The sequence below is a fragment of the Ranitomeya variabilis genome, chromosome 4, assembly GCF_051348905.1.
Source record: "Ranitomeya variabilis isolate aRanVar5 chromosome 4, aRanVar5.hap1, whole genome shotgun sequence".
NCBI classification, from domain to species: domain Eukaryota; kingdom Metazoa; phylum Chordata; class Amphibia; order Anura; family Dendrobatidae; genus Ranitomeya; species Ranitomeya variabilis.
Window position 1 is genome coordinate 74,277,082 of NC_135235.1, and position 24,486 is coordinate 74,301,567.

Below are 24,486 nucleotides of genomic sequence, written 5' to 3' on the forward strand. Positions count from 1 at the left end.
CACTCGGTGTTCGTGGGGCCGAACCCGAACAGTTACACGGACTTCCTGGTGAAGTCCATGTTCGGTGTCTGTGCCAGAACAGTAGGTGTTCGGTACGAATGTTTAACTTTAATGTTCGTGCTCACCCATCTCTAATTAGAATCACTTGTTTTATGAAAAAAAAAAACTAAAACGATGGCAGCAAAACCTCAGCACAATGCAAAGTGTGACCTTAGAGTGTTAACTACAATTATTTAGACAGAATTTATTAAATAAGGCAGAAACGGTGAAAATTATCAGTTCTTCGCCCAAAATGGCCCAGAACTGTCATCACATCTAAGAGACTCCAACTTAAATATAGTTTAAATAAGAGATTGCTTAGTGGCTCCTGCTACAGTATTCTGTTTCTGACAAAGGTTGTCAAAGCCTTGATTTTTGTGGCACAGGTCCCAGCCATTTTTCACCTGAAAGACAGGACAGAAGACAAGAAAAGTGTTTTCAGTATTGGGGAGTGTTCACACTGCATCTTTTCCCACCATTTTCTTGCGGAAAGTAAGAGCCACAAAAAAGGCTAAACTTTAAAAGAAGAAATGTACATTCTTCAGGGGTCTTCTGTCAAGAAGACACTTAAATTTTTACAGCTGAAGTCAATAGAACAGCTAAAAAATGGCCGGAAAGTTTTTTCTTTTACAGTTTTTTTTTTTTTTGCCGCAAAGAAGCTAGCACTTTCTTTCTTGTTTAATTGAACGCCAAAAAAGAGCATCCAGTAAAATTCTGAAAGAAAAAAGCTGAAAAAAAGCTAGAGTAAAAAATGCTGGAAAAAAACAACACTTAGGAAACATCCAAATAAACGGTAGCAAAAGACACTTCAAGATTACAAAACCATCAGAAAAAAAGATTTTCCTGAAGCGTCCTCTGCTAGGAAAAGGGACATTTTTGACCACTGGAAAAAGTAGTTGGAACAGACACTTCTAATCTGCCATCATAATAAATCATACATTAATGCTTAAAGGGAACCCCCAAAATCAATGAGGAGGTAAGCTCACCGTCATCGTCCCGCAAAAAATAAGCCCTCACATGGCCAAATTGACGGAAAAATAAAAAAGTTATGGCTCTGGGAAGGAGGGGAGCGAAAAACGAACACGGAAAAACAGAAAATCCCAAGGTCATGAAGGGATTAAGAAGATAGAAACTTTGATGGTAGGAGAGCTTCTTTAAAGGGAACCTGTCACCCCCAAAATCGATGATGAGGTAAGCTCACCGTCATCAGGGGCTTATCTACAGCATTCTGGAATGCTGTAGATAAGCCCCCGATGTTACCTGAAAGAGGAGAAAAAGATGTTAGATTATACTCACCCAGGGGCGGTCCCGCTGCAGTCTGGGTGCGATGGGTGTCTCAGGTTCGGTACAGCGCCTCCCATCTTCATTCCATGACGTCCTCTTCTGATCTTCACGCCGCGGCTGCGGTGCAGGTGTACTTTATCTGCCCTGTTGAGGTCAGAGCAAAGTACTTCAGTGCGCAGGCGCCGGGACAGGTCAGAGAGGTCCGGCGCCTGCGCACTGCAGTACTCTGCTCTGCCCTCAACAGGGCAAAGTACGCCTGCACCGCAGCCGCGGCGTAAAGACCAGAAGAGGACGTCATGGAATGAAGATGGGAGGCGCTGTACCGGACCTGAGACACCCATCGGACCCAGACTGCAGCGGGACCACCCCTGGGTGAGTATAATCTAACGTCTTTTTCTCCTTTCAGGAAACATCGGGGGCTTATCTACAGCATTACAGAATGCTGTAGATAAGCCCCTGATGACGGTGAGCTTACCTCATCATCGATTTTGGGGGTGACAGGTTCCCTATAAAGAAGCTCTCCTACCATCAAAGTTTCTATCTTCTTAACCCCTTCATGACCTTGGGATTTTCTGTTTTTCCGTGTTCGTTTTTCGCTCCCCTCCTTCCCAGAGCCATAACTTTATTTTTCCGTCAATTTGGCCATGTGAGGGCTTATTTTTTGCGGGACGAGTTCTACTTTTGAACTTGTGAAAACGGGAAAAAAATTCCAAGTGCGGTGAAATTGCAAAAAAAAGTGCAGTCCCACACTTGTTTTTTGTTTGGCTTTTTTGCTAGGTTCACTAAATGCTAAAACTGACCTGCCATTATGATTCTCCAGGTCAGTCCGAGTTCATAGACACCTAACATGACTAGGTTATTTTTTATCTAAGTGGTGAAAAAAAATTCCAAACTTTGCTAAAGAAAAAAAAAATTGCGCCATTTTCCGATACTCGTAGCGTCACCATTTTTCATGATCTGGGGTCGGTTGAGGGCTTATTTTTTGCGTGCCGAGCTGGCATTTTTAATGCATTTCGGTGCACATACGTTCTTTTGATCACCCATTATTGCATTTTAATGCAATGTCGCGGCGACCAAAAAAACTTAATTCTGGCGTTTCAAATTTTTTTCTCGCTACGCCGTTTAGCGATGAGGTTAATGCTTTTTTTCTTATTGATAGATCGGGCGATTCTGAACGTGGCGATACCAAATATGTGTAGGTTTGATTTTTTTTTTATTGAATTATTTTCATTGGGGCGAAAGGGGGGCGATTTAAACTTTTATATTTTTTTTAACATTTTTTTTCCCCCTTTTTTTTTTTTTTTTTTTTACTTTTGCCATGCTTCTATAGCCTCCATGGGAGGCTAGAAGCAGGCACAACGCGATCGCCTCTGCTACATAGCGATCTGATGTTTGCTGCTATGTAGCAGAAATGCAGGTGTGCTGTGAGCGCCGACCACAGGGTGGCGCTCACAGCTATCCGGGATCAGTAACCATAGAGATCTCAAGGACCTCTATGGTTACAGTGTAGAAGCATCGCTGACCCCCGATCATGTGACGGGGTCGGCGATGCGCTCATTTCCGGCTGCCCGGCCGGAAGCGCCGGTTAAATGCCGCTGTCTGTGTTTGACAGCGGCATTTAACTAGTTAATAGGCGCGGACAGATCGCTGTTCAAAACAGCTGACATGTCCCGGCTTTGATGCGGGCAAACCGCCGGAGCCCTGTATCAAAGTGGGGCTTCTGACCTCGGACGTACTATCCCGTCCGAGGTCAGAAAGGGGTTAATATATTGCAGCCATCATATTATGTAGCACTGTGTACTTACAACGGTTTTCCTTTCTACACAGCTTATTCTTCTATTTTCCATTAGGTCTATGACATCAAGTGATTAAAAACTGACCAGCTGAATCCTCCTAAGCTCTATGTAGAAACAGGAAACCTCTTTTCCCTGCATGAGTTGTCATTAGAACTACAAAGCTACATCACTGCAAAGTCTCTGGCAGCTCAGTTTCCTCCCTTCTTCAAATCCTGACCCAGCTGTTCTGCTCCCTCCCTGCCAAGGACTTTGCAGTAACGTAGGATTGTAGTTCTAATGATTACTCGTACAGGGAAATGATGCTTCCTGTTTCATTATACAGCCAGTTTTTAATCATGTGATGTCATTGACCTAATGGAAAAGAGAACAATTAACAGGGTAGAAGGTGCAAAATCAGCAATTGTGAGTAGATAGTGCTATATAATATCACGCGGCCGGCCAGTGGGCTTGGTCTCACTCCATACAAGTGTATGGAGCGAGGCCGCACCCACCGACTGGGGGTAATTATTAAGTATACATACCCTCCAGTCCCAGCTTACAAACCGAAGAATCCTTGCAGTGCACAGTGTGTGCTCTGGGGGAATTCATAAGTATGCAGTCACACCGAATAAAATTTTGATGGGAGTGCTTCTTTAAGGCCGGGGTGACACTTGCGAGTGCATGCGAGAATCTCGCATCAATACCCGGCACTGCCGCTGGCACTCGGGACCGGAGTGTGCGGCTGCATGTATTTCTATGCAGCTTTGAAGCGAGAGACTCACGCGAGTTTCTCATATTGCACTCGCAAGTGTCACCCCGGCCTAAGAGAGGTGCTGGATAACCCTTTTAAGCTCTTATGCAAACTGTGAATCAAGAGCGTTTTTGAATATTATTTACAATGAAAGAACTTGTGCATACTTTGTATTTTTATATGTGTAATCATTAAAAACTAAGTAAAAGTGCAATAATCAGACATGCAAGAGACCAGTCAGCTATTGCCCCACATAACTGTACAGTATATTATATTTAATTAAATTACACATTCACTACAAAATGTTATCTGTACTGATTATACTGACCCAGCAGATGAGCTAAAAGTTCAAACCGATCAGATCCAAAAAACAGCTCCGGCTTTCCATCTATATGAGCCACTATGGAGGGCATTCCGAAAACCTGCACAGCAACGGAAAAAAGAATTAAGTAAATCAACAAGGATAGAGAGTGATGGAATGTCTTCCCTTCATTACCACCAAGGCAAGAAAAGCTCAAAATCCCCATGGAAGGGGAGTTGCTTTTTTTTTCTGAGATGTTCTTGCAAGTTTTTTAGAGATTACCGGTAACCCTTTCACCCTCCAAGGCTGTTTTAGGGTATGTGCACACATTGCGGATTTGCCTGCGGATCCGCAGCGGATTGGCCGCTGTGGATTCGCAGCAGTTTTCCATCAGTACAATGTAAACCTATGGAAAACCAAATCCGCAGTGCCCATGCTGCGGAAAATTCCACGCGGAAACGCTGCGGTTCATTTTCCGCAGCATGTCAAATCTTTGTGCGGATTCCACAGCGTTTTACACCTGCTCCTCAATAGGAATCCGCAGGTGTAAAATCGCAGGTGAAATCCGCACAAAAAATGCTGCTAATCCACGGGTAATCCGCAGGTAAAACGCACTGCAGATTTTTCAAAAACTGAGCAGAAAAATCCGCACAGAAATCCGCAACGTGGGCACATAGCCTAAATCTTCCTGACCAGGCCAAATTATACAGTTCTGACCACTGTCACTTTATGTGGTAATAACTCTGGAACGCTTCAATGGATCCCACCGATTCCGAGACAGCTTGTTTTTTTTCATGACACATTGTACTTCATGATAGTGGTAAAATCTGTTCAACATGACTTGCGTTTATTTCTGAAAATTTTTATGCCGTAAACCAGAGAGTTATGTAACACAAAATAGTTAATAAATAACATTCACCACATGACTACTTTCCATCAGCACAATTTTCCAACTTTTTTTTTTAGTACGTCAGAAGGGTTAAAAGTTCATCAGCAATTTCTCATTTTTCCAACAAAAATTACTAAATCATTTTTTTTGTGAACACATCGCATTTTAAGTGACTTTGAGAATCTGATATGACAGAAAATTCCAGAAGTGACAATTCTAAAAACTGCACCCATCAAAGGTACTCAAAAGCACATAAAAAAAAATAAATAAAAATGTATTAACCCTTCAAAGGCTGGAACTCAAGCAACGTGGTGGAAGGAAAAAAATTAACATTTTACTTTTTTTCCACAAATATTTTACTTTTGCTGAAAATTTAGCATTTTCACAAGGATAAAAGGAGATACCCCATATGTGTTGGAAAACTACAATCTGGGTGCACGGCAGGGCTCAAAAGGGAAGAAGAGTCATTTGAATTTTGGAGTGCAAAATTGTCTGGCGTCATTGGTGGACACCAGTTCGCGTTTGGAGAGCCTTTGATGTGCATAAACATTGGAAGCCCCCCAGAAGTCACCCCATTTTGGAAAATAGACCCCTCAAGGAATTTGTCTGGATGTCTGGTGAACACTTTGAATCCTCAGGTGCTTAACATGGAGCAGTGAAAATAAAATAAAATAAAAATTCCCACAAAAATGTTCATTTAGATTCAATTTTTTTTTATTTTCACAAGGGTTCCAGGAGAAAATGGCCCATACAAATTGTTGTGCAATTTCTCCTGAGTATGCGGATTCCCCATATGTGGACAAAACCTACTGTTTGGGCGCACAGCTGGGCTTGAACACGAAGGAGTGTAATTTGACTTTTGAAGCTCAAAATTGTCTGGAATCATTAGCGGATGCCATGTCGTGTTTATAGCGCACCTAATGTGCCTAAATAATGGAAACTCCCAAGAAAGTGACCCTATTTTAGAAACTAGAGCCCTCAAGAAATTTATCTAGACTTGTGGTGAGCACCTTGAACCCCCAGGTGCTTCTTAGAATTTTATGTTGAACTGTGAAAATAAAAAAAAAAATATTGGTTTTTTTTTTCATTTTCACAAAGATTTGGACCCCAAATCTGTTGTGCAATTTCTCCTAAGTACACAGATACCCCAAATATGGTCAAAAACTACTTTTCAAGCGCAGTGCAAAGGGAAGGAGCGCCATATTATAGTGCAGATTTTACTGTTATGGTTGGTGGGTACCATGACCCATTGGGAGAACCCCTGAGGTGCCAGAACAGCAGAACCCTCCATAAGTGACCCCATTTTACAAACTACACTTCTCAATTAATTCATCTAGGGGTGCAGTAATCATATTGACAGCACATGTGTGTCACAGACTGTTATGCCATTTGACATTGCAGAAACGATAAATACATTTTTACAACAAAAATGCCCCAGATTTTACATTTTCACATGGTGGAAAAGGGTAAAAATGGTACCAAAATTTGTCACACAATTTCTGCTGAATGTGGAAATACTTCATATGTGGCTGTAGAGTATTGCTTAGCCGTATGGCGAGACTCGGGAGGGACCGAGTGTTATTTGACTCTTGGAGAACAGATTTTCCTACACTAGTTTGTGGACTCCATATAGAGAACCCCTACATGCTAGAAGAGCAGAATCCCACCCTCAAGTGACCCAATTTTGGAAATTATACCACTTTGGGAATTTATCTACGGTACGTGAGTAGTGACGATTTTGACTCCATGGGTGTTTTCCAGAAACAAGCAGCAGTGGATGTTTTTGAGTGAAAATTTAAAATTTGCCATTGTAGTGACCAATACGCTGTAGTGACCATTACGCTGTAGTGACCAGTACGTTATGCTCAGCTCGTGCTTCTGGAGACATGGACCCATAAATTAGGCAAGCTCTGGAAGCTAATGAAATGTCAAGCATGTGGGTGCTAAATGTGGTTTAGGCACACTGGGGCTCAGAAGGGAGGGGGGCATTTGGATTTGTGAGCGCAGAATTTCTTTTTGGAAGCGAGGAGCCATTTTACTTGCCCAGATCCTTTGCGCTACATAACATGGATGCCCCCTATATTTCCATTAAAAGATGATGGACCTTTGTGGGCTTTCCTTTTTTATAGATTGAATTGGAGCTTTTGGTGGGAACATTTTACATTTGGGATCACATTTATCCGGCGCTGTATGCTAAGCACTTACTTTAGGATTTCCTATGTAAATCTCTGAGTGACTTGTTTCAGATGAAACCCCGAGGGATCCATTTACTGTAATGAGGCAGCAGAGTTATTCTGGACTCCATCTGGCCTTTGTTCAGCAGTGTCCTTCTTTTCAGAGATGTACAAAACTGTGGTCAACCGTGTTTTTATGCACGCCTAAAAAGATGAACACTGGCGGATCATAAGCCAGATGGCGTCTACAGTGCCTCCAGCTGCCTCATTTTAGGGAATCTTCCTTCGGGGATTCTGTCTGAATTACGTATTTTACACTTTTACACGAAAACCCCGGTGTAAGCGCTCAGTGTAGAGCGCAGGATAAATCTGTGCCGAGCTTTACTGCGATCTTTGGGAGGCAGAATGAACAAATCAAAACAGGTGAAGAATTGGTTTATTCTTTACGACTTTCTTTGTGAGGTATTAGTGATCGGTCGACTTTATTCTTCGGGTCGGTGCGATAACAGCTATAGCAGATTTATATAGGTTTTTTTCTTTTTAGCTGCACTAAAAGACACTTTTTATTGCAAAAACAAGTTTTTGCATCACCATATTTTGAGAGGATTCTATATTTCTGCCGACAGTCATATGAGGGCTTGCTTTTTGCTCGACTATTTGACGTTTTTATTGGTACCACTTTTTCGGTCACATACAAAAAAAACAGCAATTCAGGATTTTTTTCATGCTGTTCCATGTGTTGTAAAATTGATAAGGATAAGGTAGCTTTATTTCTTGGGACAGTACGATTATAGCGATGCCATAGTTCATAAAAAAATTTTATGTTTTGGCGCTTTTACACAAGAAAAATAATTATTTTTACATCGCATTATTCTGAGAGCTATAACTTTTTTATTTTTCTACTGATGGAGCTGTATGGCGGCTTGTTTTTTGTGGAACAAGAAGACGTTTTCAGAGATACCATTGCTATTTATATTTGTCTTTTTGATCGTCTTTGATTCCAACTTTTTGTTCGGTGGTATGATGAAAAATCTTTTTTTGTCCCCCCCCCCCCCCCCTTTTTTTTTTTTCCAGTGTTCATTGAGGAGGTTAACTAGTTTGACAGTTTTATAGGGAGGTTTGTTCCGAAATACCAAATGTATATTATATATATATATATATATATATATATATATATATATATATATATATATATATATATATATATATATATATATATATATAAAAGTTCTATTACATAAAAATACCTATTTGTGGGCACAATTTATGTATGTATGTGTATAAAAAAATTATATTATATTTATAGTGATTTAAAAAAAAAAAGTGTTCATTTTTTTACTTTATAACTCAGTCCCTCTATGGGACTTTCACTTTTAGCAGTCTGATTACTGGTATACAGCATTGCTATCCACTAGCATTGCAATGCTTTCTAATCTGTCAGTCTGCTCTCACACAATCTTCTTACACCATGCTTTGATGATGATCTAACAAGCTTGCTAGAGCCTGGTTACCCCGATGTTGTCATGAGAACTTTGGTTCACCATGGCAATTATTTGGCCCTCGCGATATATTTGCCGCAGCGCCGATCGTAGAGGGAGCTCCCTTCCTCTCCATGTCTTCTAAATACTGCGTTTGTTAACCATCGCAGCATTTAGGGGGTTAAATTGTCGGGAGTGGTGTGGGCACCGCTCCTGGCAGTCAGAGCCGGGTGTCAGCTACGATGTTAGCTGAATACTCGGCGGCAATTGCGCATGCACAGCTTCTGTGCGCGCAAAATCACCATGACGTATCCATACGTCATAGGTCTGGAAGTCCTTCCCTTCCATGACAAATGGATACGTCTAAGGTCATGAATGTGTTAAAGGGCTTGTCATATCTGGGAATTTATGGTATATCAATTTATCTGAGAATGCAGCGAGAGACACGAATGTGGTTCCCAGAGGGAAAAGGGAGAGAACACCACTGATGACTCTTATTATTCTACTTACCCCATATGCCAAAGCTTTTTCAGTTGTTTCCTTGAGCTTGTTCTTGACTTCCGGTGAAGTGATTGTGGCCAGTAATTTTTTAGCTAGGTCTTCGGGCATCCCAGCTTTCTTAGCAGCCTACACAAGGTTAGAAACAAAAATTATGAATATTCTTATTATGAAAGAGTCTATACTGTAGTTTGGGTAGTCAAAGGGTCCGATATGACTGACCAAAAACCAGACTAGATGGTCACTTAAAGGTATGAATATGAAATACATCAGCCATGTAGATGTGAAAAGGGGTTATTAAGTTAAAGATGACCTTTCACAGCTTTGCTCTACCATGTGTCATCACTCTGCAGAGAGGAGAGCAGACAGATTGTCACTGCTTTTGTGGAAGTATACTCTTCTCTCCACTGCTTATGATTGGTCAGCATCAAAAAGAGGAAAAAGTACACGCCCCCAGTGAAATCTCTCTGGTAACGCCCACTTAAAAAAGTAACAGTTTTGGTGCCAAATACTTTGATCACTAATATCTCCGCAATGCAGATGCCAAATGAAAACAAACCAAAAATGTTCTATTCTGCTCTGCAGCGTTTATTACAATGTGCATCCAGTTCAACAAGAAATATTCGGTGCAAGGTCTTCTATACTATTGATGGCCAATTAAGCGTTCGTGTACATGACCATATGAATCAGAAGAGTGCTATCCATAGTTTTGACAGATAGTACTCGTCCCCATGTTATTCTATGGGGCTGTGAACATGTCCGATTGGAATCGCAGTGTGCACAATTTGCCTGAGAATCACCAAAAAAAAAAAAAAAAAAAAAAAGGAGCATGAACCGCACCTCCAAAAATCATACATTGATCTAATGCCGCGAGGCAAAAATATATACAGTATGTAACTGAACATATGAGGTTCTTGGTTTAACATTCTAATCAGACGGTATGAAGCCCACTGCCACTTCGAGGTGAACCTCTTAGTGGGTCCCTATCACCCTAATGGAGTGGAGCTGTGTGCCGACCATTGCCACAGCGACAATGCACAGCCTGATGCATCACAGCGCCCATGCTGCAAGATACTAAGAAAGATATTCAATTAAACAACTAGATTTCAACTTCAGTCCTAACATGTATGCCACTGTATGCCATAAAAATCTTCAAACATATTTGCGGGCGCTCAGTGCACCTCTACATGTCAGAAAGCCTTCAGGATACGTTTTTTTTTAAAGCAATTATCCCATAAACATTTATCACCTGTCCACGGGAAAGGAGATGCAACAAATGTAAAACTACGACTGATCCCAATAACAAAGGACAGGAACACTCCTATTTGAATGGAGAAATAGGGCGCACTGTGGGACCCACTGCTCCTTTCACTTCCCACCAGAGATGGTGGATGAGCATGCTCACTAATGTTTTATTCACAGAGGACTTTGGGACCCCCACTCTCATGACTGCTGGGTTTCTCAGTGGTGAGACTCTCAGCAATATTGCAAGTATGGCTGATTTTTCTCTTTCAGTGAGGTTTCTTTTTTTTACCTGAAGTATGCTCTCTGGTTCTGTAATGTCTTTGTCCTGGAAGATGAAATCACAGATGAAAAAGAGAGATCAAACAATTCATAAGAGACCAGAATATTAAAATGGTCGTCCGACCTTAATCTTCAATTTCTGCAGACTTGTGAATCCTCACATCGTGTGTACTGCGCCCTATTAGGATTCTCCAGTGTCAGCGCCAGGAACAGTAGTCATGTGACTCCAAGTATGCGCTATGCCATCTTCCGGCCACATTCTGACTAAATGTGGAAGCTTCGCTCAGTACACTTGCATTGAACAAGGCGGAAACAGTCTAGTCACAATATGTGCATATCGCTTATCTTGGGGGGGGAACATGACCGCTGTTCCTGGAGATGACACCGGAGAATTCCCAGTGTGCAGTGCACGCGATGTGAGGATTCGTGAGCCTGCTGTCAAAGAGTGGCTGCAATCTTGTAGTTTTAGAATGGACAACCCCTTTAAGAAAACTGAATGCATGCAAATGGATTACAGACAGATGCTTTCTTTTCAGACAATTCAAAGATTTAAAAATTCTAAAAAAAAAAAAATGTTTTTAACAAGGCAGAAAATCATAATGCATTGCAAAATTTGACTCATTAAAAGCTTGTTTCCAGTTTCAATAGACTCTTCAACAATGAAACTGCACTCTAAGAAGGTAAAGGAGTTGGATTCTGGAAATCACAGGATTGATATGCAAATGATGAAAAAAAATGAAAACAAATTTTTCAAAACATCTCGATTAATGCAATATGGAGTATCAGTGCCATGTGCAGAAATCCCAGCCCTTACAAGCCTTGGCTGCCATCAATTAGGTTATTATTGGTTGTCTAAGGATTGTTCTGTCACTTGGGCAAATCATCAAGATCCGCTGCTGGCAGGTCCCTGTGTAATTGTTGACCAATGACATTCCAGATGTGCTCAATGGGACACAAGTCCAGAGACACTGCCAGACATGGTAGCATGTTTAGATCAACAATTACAATTTTTCATAATTTGCATATCAGGGACATGTCTATCGATCCTGTGATTTCATTAGTTCCTTCTTGGTGTTGCAATTTTAATATTGAGGCGTGTAGTTGATACAGATGAATCACTATCTAACCTAAATCAACTACACTACAATGTAGAAAAATATCCTGATGCAGAAACTGTAAATGTACTTTACCCCACAGTAGAAGAATAAATAACTCGATTTGTGTTCTTATCCTTTAATAAGTAATATAATGGAACAAAAAGTAAAGTAATCAGCAACTAATTTTATATATATTATTAATATTTTTATATATTATTAATATTATAGCACAAAAAGTAATAACACCAACCTCAGACCAGATGCGCAGCCACAAATTCCTGGAGACCTCCTCGAGGAACTCTGGACGTGACATCTGAACAGTAGTCACAAACCGCATGGCTGAAAGGCTCCCTGTAAAGTCCAAAGAATTCAAAGACCTGAGCTGTGCAAAAACGGATTAATATTTATTCTTTTGCTCTTTGCCAGGTTCCCCAAAGCATTCATGAGCAGAGTGGTAAAGGCAATAAACACACACAAGAAAACAATAACCCTTAGCAGGCCCAAAAACAAAAAAAAGACCCACCTACTATACACTTAAGCTTTATTGAACCAATAATTAAAAAAGGCTTTTATAATGACCCAAAAACAGGGGGGAGCTAACAATGTGAGTAATTACTGGCCTTTATTGCGGCCTAGTGGTTGCCCTACCTTGCCACGGAGGTTGGCACCCAAAAAGGTGAAGTGGCGCCCAAGCTCAAACACTGCTTACTCTCATTGCCCCTAATAAACCCTGTAAAGAAAAGAAGTGGTGGCGTTTTCTTCTTCTAGGATAATCACTAGGCCATAATTAGGGCCAGAACCCCTACTTCTAACATCGTTAACTGCTTCTAAAAGCCCCTCCTTTGTAATTATTGGTTCAATAAAGCTTACGTATATAGTAGGTGGGTCTTTGTTTTGTGTTTTACTGGTAAAAGCATTATCCTGCTGAAAGAGGCCACTGCTATTAGGGACGATCGCTGCCAAGAAGGGGGCCTTGATCTGCAAAAATGCTTAGGTGTGTATAGGGTTCACATGCTCCTGCCCACCAAACTTATAACATTCCTCACCCAGGAAAGGTGAGGGTTACATGATACATAGGGTATAAGTACGGTATATGTATAAATGGTGGATTTGAAGTCCATATTTTGCACCACACGGCCATCGAACCTTCCTATTACTTCTCTGGCAGAGCAAATACTAACCTTTATTAAACATAACGTCAAAGACATCACTTGGTCTTCGTAAAGGAACCTGATAAAACTCATTCAGCCTTCTCAGGTCCCTTCCCATGTAGGCGCCTCTCTTTGGAACCATGGCAGGGGGCGAGTTACCTATGGATAATAAATCAGGGTCATTTCTGATACTGTAACATTATTGGATCTGTTATATTGTGAAATTGACACATTTTGGAGTGTATTTCAATTCCAAGATAAATCTGAACTATGCAGCAACTCGGCACCAGTATGCGCATGTAATCACCTTACAGAAATTATCGTAATTTTCTGACTGTAAGACAACCGGACCAGAAGACGCAGCTAGGTTTTAGAGGAGAAAATAAGAAAAAAAATTGAAGCAAAAAATGTGTTCAGTTCTGTACTAATATTATCCCCTATTCTGGTATATATGGTCCGTCCCCTCATCCCGATTCTGGTTTGCACAGCCTCCTCATCCCTACCCTGGTATGCATAGCCTCCCCATCCCAATTTTTGTATGCATGAGCCCCTCATCCCTATATTGGTATGCATGTCTCCCTTATCCTTAGCATGGTGGGCATACTCTTCATCCCTATCCTTGTAGGCATAGCCTCCTTATCCCTATCCTGGTATGCATGGTCGCCTCATCCCTATCCTGGACTGCATAGTCTCCTCATCCCTATCCTGGTATGCATGTCTCCCTTAGCCTGGTAGGCATGATCCCCCTCATCCCTATCTTGGTAGGCATGGCCCCCTTATCCTTAGCCTGGTAGGCATGATCCCCCTCATCCCTATCCTGGTATGCATGGCCACCTCATCCCTATCCTGGTATGCATGGCCGCTTCATCCCTAGCCAGGTATGCATGGCCCCCATCTCCGTCCTGGTATGATTGGCTCCCATCCGAAAAACATAAAAAAACCCAAACCATTATACTTGCCGTCCTGAACTCCCTCGCAATGTCTTGTTCCGATGCCAGAAGTTGCTTTATGCTTGTAAGCAGCCCATGGCAGTGAAGTCATGTGCTGCTTACAAGCCGAGGACAGCTATCGGAATACTCACTGCTCTCCACGTCGGGACTGTGCGTGTGGAATATTCATTGCAGCTTCCTGTAGCTCCGGGTGTGAATGGATATTCACTGCATTCCACGCTTATCGGAGTGGAGAGCAGTAAATATTCATTGCGTTAAGTAGCAGGCACAAGCGAGCGACCGGCAACTACAGGAAGTCGGTGGCTGCAGCGAACAACGTGTCTGCTATTAAAAAGAAATGAATATTCACTGCTTTCCACTCCCATGGGCATGGAATGCGGTGATTAATTATTTCTCTTTAGCAGCGGGCACAGGAGTTAGCAGCAGCAGCCGCCATCTCCTGCCTCCTGTGACTCGCTGCTCTGCCGCTGCCACTCCGCCACCTCCAAATCCACAGCGACAGCAGGTATATCCAGACAATAAGATGCACCCCCCCATTTTCCTCCACATTTTTGGAGTAAAAAAGTGAGTCTTATAGTAATACGGTAATGATATGACTGTTACAAAGGAACTTATGGGTACATTTTGCTTAGAGGGAATCTGTCATAGGTTTTTTGACAGCAGCATAATATAGGGGCAGAGACCCGGATTCCAGCAATGTATCACTTACCGAGCTCCTTGCAATCATTTTGATAATAGCATTGTTTTTCTGAGCTCTGTATAACCCCACCCACACCACCAATTGTCAGCTGTGTACACTGTGCATAGGCAGAAATCTGCCAATCAAGTGTTGGTGCCGGGGTTATGCAGAGCTCATGAATATGGAGGACTACTTGGCAGCAGATTTACTAGCCCTCTAGTGGTAAAATCACTGCTTTATCAGCAGGAGATCTCAACACTACACTACGTAGCCCAGTAAGTGACACATCGCTGGAATCAGGGTCTCTGTCTTTATGTTATGCTGTTCTCCGATTAGGTAGAAAAAAAAAATCTGGTGACACATTCCCTTTAATGAGACCACTGAGCTGGCGTAGGGTGACTTATAAACCAGGCAATGCTCCCTGGGAAATAAAATATGCAAAGAGTCTCTTCATAGAGGAAGCACAAATGGCCTCTTACTCATGCAAGTAGCAATCCCATAAGTCAATACTGACCTAAGGTATAGTTACTGATTATAAATTGCACAGGCTCTATTATGGCTACAACATTATTGAGCAATTATGAACTAATATTTTAATGTTACACCGAGTTCAGGAGATAAGTAAAATGTAACTTGAGGAGTATTTTTACTTTTAGCATTTCTTTTGACCAGTTGTTGAGACTCCTACATCCCCTTCATATGTCTCATGAGAAGTCCTGCTGTAGGGTAACCTGTACTCTAAGTTGTGCTCGCATGTTCTTTTTTATTTTTTCCGTTTTGGAGAACATTAGGATTCGTTGCATGTCTTAAGTCATTTGTTAAGGCTCTTACAAGGGTTGACGGTGACTTATAGATTTGCGGCCTCCAATAGGAAGAACTACAGACCCTGTTCTCTTCCGCTGTTTGCACAAGACTATTAAGAGACACCTGTAATGTAATTTACCCATTTATTCCCTTCCATCTTGCCGACCTTGGGCTTACAGATGTGAACTGTCAGATCAGGTGGCAGATAATCATTCGCAGGACCCTCGCCCAGTGGATACGTCAGTGGTCCGAGGCCGCCGGACAGAAGCCGTGCGACTCGCCTCCTAAATGCTGACCCCCAGTGACTCCTCAGACTTGTAGGCACAGCACAACAATATCGCTATGGTGTGACATCTACTGATTAGAAGAGATGCCGTGGATTCCAGCAGTTAAGAGGCCGATCTCAGGGCTGCAGTCCGGCAGCCATAGAATACTGATGTGACTGCCGGACCCAGATCCTGCACATTTTTTTTGTTTTTTTTAGAGATGAGCAAATCAAACAAAACATGTCTGTTGTACTACAGATCTGCTGATCATGAAAAAGAAAAATTTACTAAACACGTCTATAGATAAAGCATACCTCCCAACCGTCCCGATTTCAGCGTGACAGTCCCGCTTTGGCACCGGGGTCCCGCTGTCCCGCTTCGGGCATTTAAAATCCCGAATTTGCGGCCGCCGGTGAAGCCCCGCCCACTTCCGGGACGTAGAGAGAGCCCGATTAGTACCCGCTGTTCGTTCCGTTCCCTGGGACTGCGTTGTAGCCACGCCCCCTTGAGTTGCCTCACCGCCCGCCTCCGGCTTCCTCCTCAACTATAGACGTGGGCGGACTCTGAGGACAGAGCGGCAGCACCCGGACTGGTTTCTGGCACGGGGGCAGAGTTGTGAGACACTCCGTGTCTGTGTGACCGCGGGAGCAGCGAGCGGATCTCCAGACTGTAAGTGAATGTATGTGTCTCTCCCCCTCTCCATGCAGCGCTGCCCTGCTGCGGTTACAGCAGAGACTCTGACAGCATAGGAGGACTGACAAACTAAACTTTGTCTCCCCATGGTGCGCGCACCCCGCTCCCACTCTCCCCCTGGTACCCATCCATCGGATTCTCCACCAACCTGGTGCAGCACCCCTTACATTCTATGGGGGCTGCCACCTGCCTGCGTTACATTCTATGGGGGCTGCCACCTGCCTGCGTTACATTCTATGGGGGCTGCCACCTGCCTGCGTTACATTCTATGGGGGCTGTGCAGCATTATATTCTATGGGGCTGTGCTGTATTACATTCTATGGGGACTGAGCTGTAATGCTGGATACAGCAGTCAGCGGCGCAGCTGGATGACACCATTCAGCGCCGTGGGAGTGGAAGCTGCCGGCTGCTGCGAGGGAGCGCGGTGAAAGGTGTTTGTGTGTACTGATGGAGAAGGCAATGATGGGGGTGGGGTAACCATGTGTGGCCATTATACTGCACCCAGCATTGTGTGGGGCCATTATACTGCACCCAGCATTGTGTGGCCATTATACTATACCCAGCATCGTGTGGGGCCATTATACTGTACAAAGCATCATGTGGCGCCATTATACTGTATGGACCATCACGTGGGGCAAGTATACTGTACGCAGCATCATGTGGGGCCATTATACAGTATGGAGCATAATGTGGCCAATGGCCATTGTACAGTATGGAGCGTCGTGTGTGGCCATATTTTTTTGTTCATAATTATTGTTAACGAAACATTGTGATCAGAAGTGCTAAATGGGTGTGGTTGGGGCGTGGCTAGTTGTGAAATGGGTGTGGCCTAAAATTTGCCGCGGCACGCGTAGCGCGCCGCTGACTTTGTCCCTCTTTCCCTTACCCTAAAGTTGGGAGGTATGGATAAAGGGATAGTCCTAAAACTACTACTTGGGTATCTGATTGCTGGTGACCACCACTGATCAAGTTGTCTGTTTGAATTAAAGAGGGATTCCAATAGCAAAGATCCTATACTAATATGTAGTAGATGTAATAATAATAATATTAGCAAACACCTCCAATTAGAAGTGTAGTACAGTTTTTCTGATTTGCTATTTCTCTTACCTCATGTGCAGGCATTGCAGGACCTTGGGTATCCATGGTTACGACCACTAGCAACTAGCTGTCACTATATGAGTGGTCGTAACCATGGATTCCTAAGGTCCTGCAATTCCCTGTACATGGGAAAAGAGACATAGCAAATCAGAAAAACTATTCTACATTTCTATTTGGAGGCATTTTTTAATATTATTATTATACAGACTACATACTGGGATAGGAAGATGGAGATGGAAATACCCATTTAAGCAGAAGTTGCGCATCAGCTGTGGCACGCCATCCAAAGTCTATGACACTTGTGGAGAAAGCCTGGAACATTGATGGCCAATCCTTAGGACCTTCGGGCCCACCATACATTGCAGGTACGGATCAGCTTGATACTTACAGGTCTTCCCAGTCATTTATGTTAGTAGGAACAAGCTGCCGTTCTTGCTGCACTTTCTAGTGTTACGTACCAGTTGTATTCATTACGCCTGCAAGGTACCCAGGGCATAAATGAATGTCTACGTTCCATATGTTCTTATATCGTAAAAGTATCTGAAACGTAAAAATAAAAAAACAGAATTTAGAACAGAAGTGTTAACTCCTAGTCCTGGAGCGGCCACGTCATGTATCATAGGCCAGATATGATGGTGAACGTCATATACCAATAATGAAAGGTAAAAACGGATCTTACCAGTGGGATCTGTGTATACAGTGGATATAAAACGTTTACACACCTGTCAAAATGCCAGATTTTTGCTATACAAAACAAATCATACCAAGAAGAATATTTACAGAACTTTTTCCACCTTTAATGTCTCCCATAATCTATACAAATCCATTGAAAAAAAAAAAAAAAGAAAAAACAATAAACCCCCCCCCCCCCCCAACAATCTTTTAAAGTGGAAAAAGACAAATAAAGTAGTAAAATAATGTGGTTGCATTCTTTTGTTGGTTTTGAGGTCACATAGGGTCTTGGTCGTTCTGAAAGGTCAAATTCCATTTCAGACGACGGGATTGCGCCAAAACATGTTGCGAGGCCTGGCACCACATCGGCAGGAGATAATGTTTAACTCATTCAGATTTCACTTTTTTTCTTAATTAAAAGGGGATGTCTGGGACTTTAGCATTGATCCTTAGAAAAGGTCGTCAATGTCTGACTGGTGGAGGTGCGAGATTCGGCGCCTCTGCTGATCAGATGTTCCCGCAGTCGTTGGCGTTCGGAACAGCCACAGCTGCGGAGCTGAACAGCAAACCTCTGACAACAGAAAAGTGGCCGTGGACGGGGACTGCACATCCGGCCCCTATTAATCTGAATCAGGGAGGATGTGCGGTACCTGGCCGCGACCATTATACAGTCGACTGAGCTAAGCAGCTCCGCAAATGTGGCTGCTCCGGCTGACGACACTGGGCACAGCTGATCAGCAGAGGTGCCGGATCTCGCACCTCCACCAATCAGATATTGACAACCTATCCTAAGGATCAGCCATCAATGTTAAAGTCCCCAACAACCCCTTTAAGTGTATTGGCTGTACTGAATTCCCTTGGGTTTTCTGGCAGTGTCATTACAGATTGGCACAATGTCTTAATGATTTAGAACTCGCATTTATTTTGATTTATCTTACATACCGTATTGTTCCAGATATAATGCTATGTCCACTCCGATACTCTGACACATATTTATTAACTTTATTGTTATCAGGTCATGTGAGTGTTGTATTTTCCTCCTGCCACTTTCTTGTCCTGTGGTGCCCCCTGCTGGTCTTCAGTTTTGTAATCGGCTTTTACAAAGTTTTTTTGCTATTTTCTATAGCTTTACCTTTTACTAATTTTGGGTTCTTTGCGCATATTTTTTTGTAGGCTCCTAGGGAAGTCGACGGGTACAATATGCACAAAATCAATAGTGCACATAAATATCACCGCACTATAAAGCGATATTATTAGAAAGGTTAATCGTCAGATTATAAGCGACAAAGCCTAACATAACACTGGGACGGTCACGCACCTGTGCAATGTACAGAATAGTACAAAACCTCTCACCTCGAAGCCCAGCCAGGAATAGGGGGAGACCACATCGTAGAACAGCTCCAGCACCTTCCTCTGAGACATGTCTGCTGCTTACACTGCAAGGAGCATTGTGGGAAGAAATCAGATTCCTCCCTCTTGTATTTGGCTGACCTTCTGAAACCTGCAAATAGTAAAGGCTCTTGCTGCCATCTGCTGGCAACTTTCATAATTGCATTTTTTATCATCAAAAAGCAAGAATACATTTATTATTATTATTTATTTTTAAAGTTGCAGTGATTCTGTGGTGCTATACCAAAAGAAGAAAAAGCATAAAATCACACACATTGTGCAATATTTTTTTTTCCTCGGGAAATCATGGCCATGTCGAAACGCATCGGAATAACGCTGCCACTCCATGAACAGAGGAGAATGATGAGCGTTATATTAAAGTCTGAACGATGACAGCAGGTGGTGGCTTTTGGGACTCTTACCCCCATAATCCGACACCTGCTGCCGCTAAGAACAGTGTCGATGATAACAAAATAAATAAATGAAAAACCCAATGTGGGTTCCCCTGTATTTTCTTGAACCAACCAGGCAAAACTCACAGCTGGGTGCTGCAACCTTCCGCTGTCAGCTTCTGCAAGGTTGGTTATCAAGAATAGAGGGGTCCCCACGCTGTTTTTTTAATTATTTAAATAATTTAAAAAAACGGTGTGGGGTCCCCCCCCATAATGACAACCAGCCTTTCTACAGCTCACATCTGGGTACTTCTATTCTCAGGCTGGTAAGGGGCCGTTGATATAGGCCCCCAGTCTAAAAACAGCAGCCCGCAGCAGCCCAGAAAAGGCGCATCTATTAGATGCACCTATTCTGGCGCTTTGCCCGACTCTTCCCACTTGCACTGTAGCTATGGCAAGTGAGGTTAATATTTGTGGGGTTGATGTCACCTTTGTATTGTCAGGTGACATCAAGCCTACATCTTAATAATGGAGGTGTCTATAAGACACCTATCCATTACTAATCGGTATGTACTGTGTATTTTCACAGCTGTGTCTCTTGGACAGATGGACTTTCAGGCACGGGATAAAACGTGGCTGACTAAATTGGACCAGGTTTTTTTGTGATGATGCATCTCCAACTTTTAATCCAGACTCCAAGGGCACTAATGATCTCATTGCTAGGCTTAGGGATCTTTTGAACAGACGCAAAAGGTGGTGGTGTAGGTTTAAATAATCCTATAGTTGTACGTTAAATAAACACACCGCCAGAATAAAATCCTTTAATTGAAAAAATTACACAGACTCTTTTATTAATCTCAATTAAACCATACTTACTATAACGCCTAATTCCACCGAAGCCCTCGATCTCCTGTAATAAAAGTAAAACAAAAAAACAACAATATACCATACCTGTCCGTCGTTCTGTCCCACGCTGTAATTCATGTCTGGGGGCTAAACAGTTTTCAACCTGGACGGTGCCAAGATGCGACTGTCCCAGCTGAAAACCACTGGTGAATGAGCTGCTGAGAGCGTAGCTTCATTCACCAGCGGTGACATCATCACTGGCTTATTCCCACAATCCTGAGGTCACCGCAATTAAGCCCGGGCTCAACTTTTTAAAATTTGGATGCGAAAAAATATTGAGGGTTTTTTCCGATAAAATGATGTTTTTTGCCCCAAAATTGTCATTTTCACAATGGATAATAGGAAAAAACAGCAAAGGCAAGGGAACAGCACTTACAAGTTTTTTCCAATAGAACTTGTAAAGCACAGCTGCTTCTTGCCACAGCATCAGGGTGTGCACAGTTTGGGCAAGCATGCAGTCTAGCTAAATTGTCAATCAAACAGGAGAGTAACGACCCCCCCCCCAACAGTAAATTGTGAGGGTGGAGAGCGATGAGATTTAAGGGTGTGTTCACGTAGATTTGCTGCCTATACCTGATGTATGTGCACACTTCCTAACAGGTATGTGTACAGTAGATATGACATCATTAGTGCTGCTTACCTCCAAGTTCATAATTACCAGAGTGGTGTGTGGAGTGTGACAAAGAAAATTTATGCCACGGGAATGTTGCACTTTATTTTTGGGATCAGTGAAAAGCTATATTGTATATGGGCTGGTGGAGTCTGAGACAGGGCTGTTTTTTAAGTCCCAGTCCAGCCTTGGATTAGACCCTTGTGAAGAATAAAGTCCATAATTAATTCTGCACAATTACAGTGTAGAAAACATTTTTCAGCTACACTGAGATACAATTTGTTGATATCATCAAGAGAATGCCAAGAGTGTGCAAAGCAGTCATCAAAGCAAAAGGTGGCTACTTGGAAGAACCTAGAATATAAGACGTATTTTCCGTTGTTTCACACTTTTTTTGTTAAGTATATAATTCCACTCGTGTTAATTCATAGTTTTGATGCCTTCAGTGTGAATGTACAATTTTCATAGTCATGAAAATACAGAAAAATATTTAAATGAGAAGGTGTGTCCAAACTTTTGGTCTGTACTGTGTGTCACCGGCACCACATTGTGCTGTGGATTTTTCTCATTCAAATCCCCAGTAAGAGTGTACAGCTAACAGAAGGTGTGAACGCACCACCAGAGTTATGGCGCAGGGAAAATAATTTGTATAAGCAACGATCATTTGAAGAAACATATCAAGGACATTGTAGTTCTGCTCTTATGGAAAGACGCCGTACAAAGCCCATGTTACATGCGGTATCACAAACACCGCTTTCTAGCAGTTATAAAAGCATTTCTTTTTCATGCGAGAACAACATTTTCAATCTGCAGCACAAAGGAAAGTACAATATTACAAAAGTCATTAAGAAGCCAATAAATTACAAATATATAGACTGAATTTATTAATTAAGGCAGAAATAGCGAACTATTGATTTTTAACCCATTATGGTCCAATATCATGATAACATCAGGGAGCTTTGGTAATCAATGACTTCATGTAACTTTAGGAGCACATTATATGTTTGGAAACCAGGAATACATTAAGGGTCCCTTTCCACTTGCGAGGAAAACGGACGCGTGCAATCCGATAAAAAATCGGATTGCACTCGGACCAATGTTAGTTAATAGGTGTCTTTTGATTTGCGATTTTTTTCTCAGCCGAAATCGGACTGAGAAAAATCTGGATCGGCTGAGAAAAAAATCGCAGCATGCTGCGTATTGCTGCGATTCTCGGACGAGACTCGCCAATGCAAGTCAATGGGTGCGAGAAAAAAATCGCACAGCACTCGCACCATGCGAGTTCTGTCCTATTTTTACGCACCGGTGTCCTTTGAAAAGCCGGTAATTCAGCGCGGTGTACAGTAAAATCACACTGACAGGTTAGAATAGAGTAGATATATACACATAGAATAGGTATATATACATATATATATGTCAGTGAGACACCTATATATGTATATTTATATTTAATGCAGCACTAGATAGCATTAAAGCCGCTAATTCAATTGCCGGCTTCTCATTTCTCCTGCACAAACCCGACAGGATATGAGACATGGTTTACATACAGTAAACCATCTCATATCCCCTTTTTTTTTGCATATTCCACATTACTAATGTTAGTAGTGTGTATGTGCAAAATTTCAGCGCTGTAGCTGCTGAAATAAAGGGTTAAATGGCGGAAAAAATTGGCGTGGGCTCCCGCGCAATTTTCTCCGCCAGAGCGGTAAAGCCAGTGACTGAGGGCAGATATTAATAGCCAGGAGAGGGTCCATGGTTATTGGCCCCCCCGTGGCTAAAAACATCTGCCCCCAGCCACCCCAGAAAAGGCACATCTGGAAGATGCGCCTATTCTGGCACTTGGCCACTCTCTTCCCACTCCCTGTAGCGGTGGGATATGGGGTAATGAAGGGTTAATGCCACCTTGCTATTGTAAGGTGACATTAAGCCAGATTAATAATGGAGAGGCGTCAATTATGACACCTATCCATTATTAATCCAATTGTAGGAAAGGGTTAAAAAACACACACACACATGATTTAAAAGTAGTTTAATGAAATAAACACAGCGGTTGTTGTAATAATTTATTGTTCTCTCAATCCATCAGGAAACCCTCGCTTGGCAAAATAATAACCGCACAAGATACATACCTTCTGATGTCCGATCATGTCCCACGAGGTAATCCATCTGAAGGGGTTAACTAATATTACAGGCACGAGCTGCGATAAACCACTCACTGGTGCCTGTAATCCCCCGGGTGCTGAAAGGAAAGCAGGATCTGTACTTACATTGAGTCGCGGTGAGGCGCCCTCTGGTGGATGTTCTCATAAACTGCAGCCTGGGAACTTTTTCCCACGCTCCAGGTCATATGAGGACATCCACCAGGGGGCGCATCACCGCGACTGAGGGAAATGTAGGTCAATGACCTACATTTCATTCATTCGCAGGGGAATTACAAGCACGGAGCACAGCTGCATTAGCAGGGCTCCTGCCTGTAATATTAGTTAACCCCTTCAGATGGATTACATCGTGGGACGTGATCTGACATCTGAGGGTATGTATCTTGTGCGTTTATTATGTTGCCAAGCGAGGGTGTTCCTGATGGATTGAGAGAGCAATAAATTATTACAACAACCGCTGTGTTTATTTCATTAAACTACTTTGTAATCATGTGTGTGTGTGTTTTTTAACCCTTTCCTACAATTGGATTAATAATGGATAGGTGTCATAATTAACGCCTCTCCATTATTAATCTGGCTTAATGTCACCTTCCAATAGCAAGGTGGCATTAACCCTTCATTACCCCATATCCCACCGCTACAGGGAGTGGGAAGAGAGTGGCCAAGTGCCAGAATAGGCGCATCTTCCAGATGTGCCTTTTCTGGGGTGGCTGGGGGCAGATGTTTTTAGCCACGGGGGGGCCAATAACCATGGACCCTCTCCTGGCTATTAATATCTGCCCTCAGTCACTGGCTTTACCGCTCTGGCGGAGAAAATTGCGCGGGAGCCCACGCCATTTTTTTCCGCGAGTTAACCCTTAAATTTAATAGCTACAGCGCTGAAATTTTGCACATACACACTACTAAC

At 42.6% G+C, this 24,486-nt stretch overlaps 2 protein-coding genes across 2 annotated transcripts in view; both read right to left on the reverse strand.

Moving 5' to 3' along the window:
• Positions 1-224: 224 nt before the first annotated feature.
• On the reverse strand, positions 225-19,633 carry LOC143769829 (glutathione S-transferase kappa 1-like). The gene is made up of 8 exons (XM_077258760.1): positions 19,477-19,633; positions 17,910-17,991; positions 12,992-13,120; positions 12,061-12,161; positions 10,724-10,759; positions 9,202-9,318; positions 4,178-4,271; positions 225-443 (listed from the first exon to the last, which is right to left on the reverse strand). Exons 1-8 carry the CDS (start codon positions 19,543-19,545, stop codon positions 400-402), a joined length of 672 nt encoding a protein of 223 aa, XP_077114875.1. The 5' UTR covers positions 19,546-19,633; the 3' UTR covers positions 225-399.
• A 2,647-nt stretch (positions 19,634-22,280) lies between these two features.
• LOC143769830 (glutathione S-transferase kappa 1-like) overlaps positions 22,281-24,486 on the reverse strand; it is a 29,955-nt gene continuing 27,749 nt past the window's right edge. Inside the window, exon 9 of the mRNA XM_077258761.1 lies at positions 22,281-22,443. The gene's annotated coding sequence lies outside the window, so the exon portion shown is untranslated. The remainder of the gene's footprint in view (positions 22,444-24,486) is intronic.

Bases quoted from the DNA above. Each gene is read 5' to 3' on its own strand.
- LOC143769829 (XM_077258760.1), bottom strand. From the start codon at position 19,545: ATGTCTCAGAGGAAGGTGCTGGAGCTGTTCTACGATGTGGTCTCCCCC. The intron at 10,760-12,060 runs GTTGGTGTTATT...TTCATCTTCCAG, and splicing joins GGCTGCGCATCTGGTCTGAG to GACAAAGACATTACAGAACC. The intron at 4,272-9,201 runs GTAAGTAGAATA...GTTGCTGTGCAG, and splicing joins AAAAAGCTTTGGCATATGGG to GTTTTCGGAATGCCCTCCAT.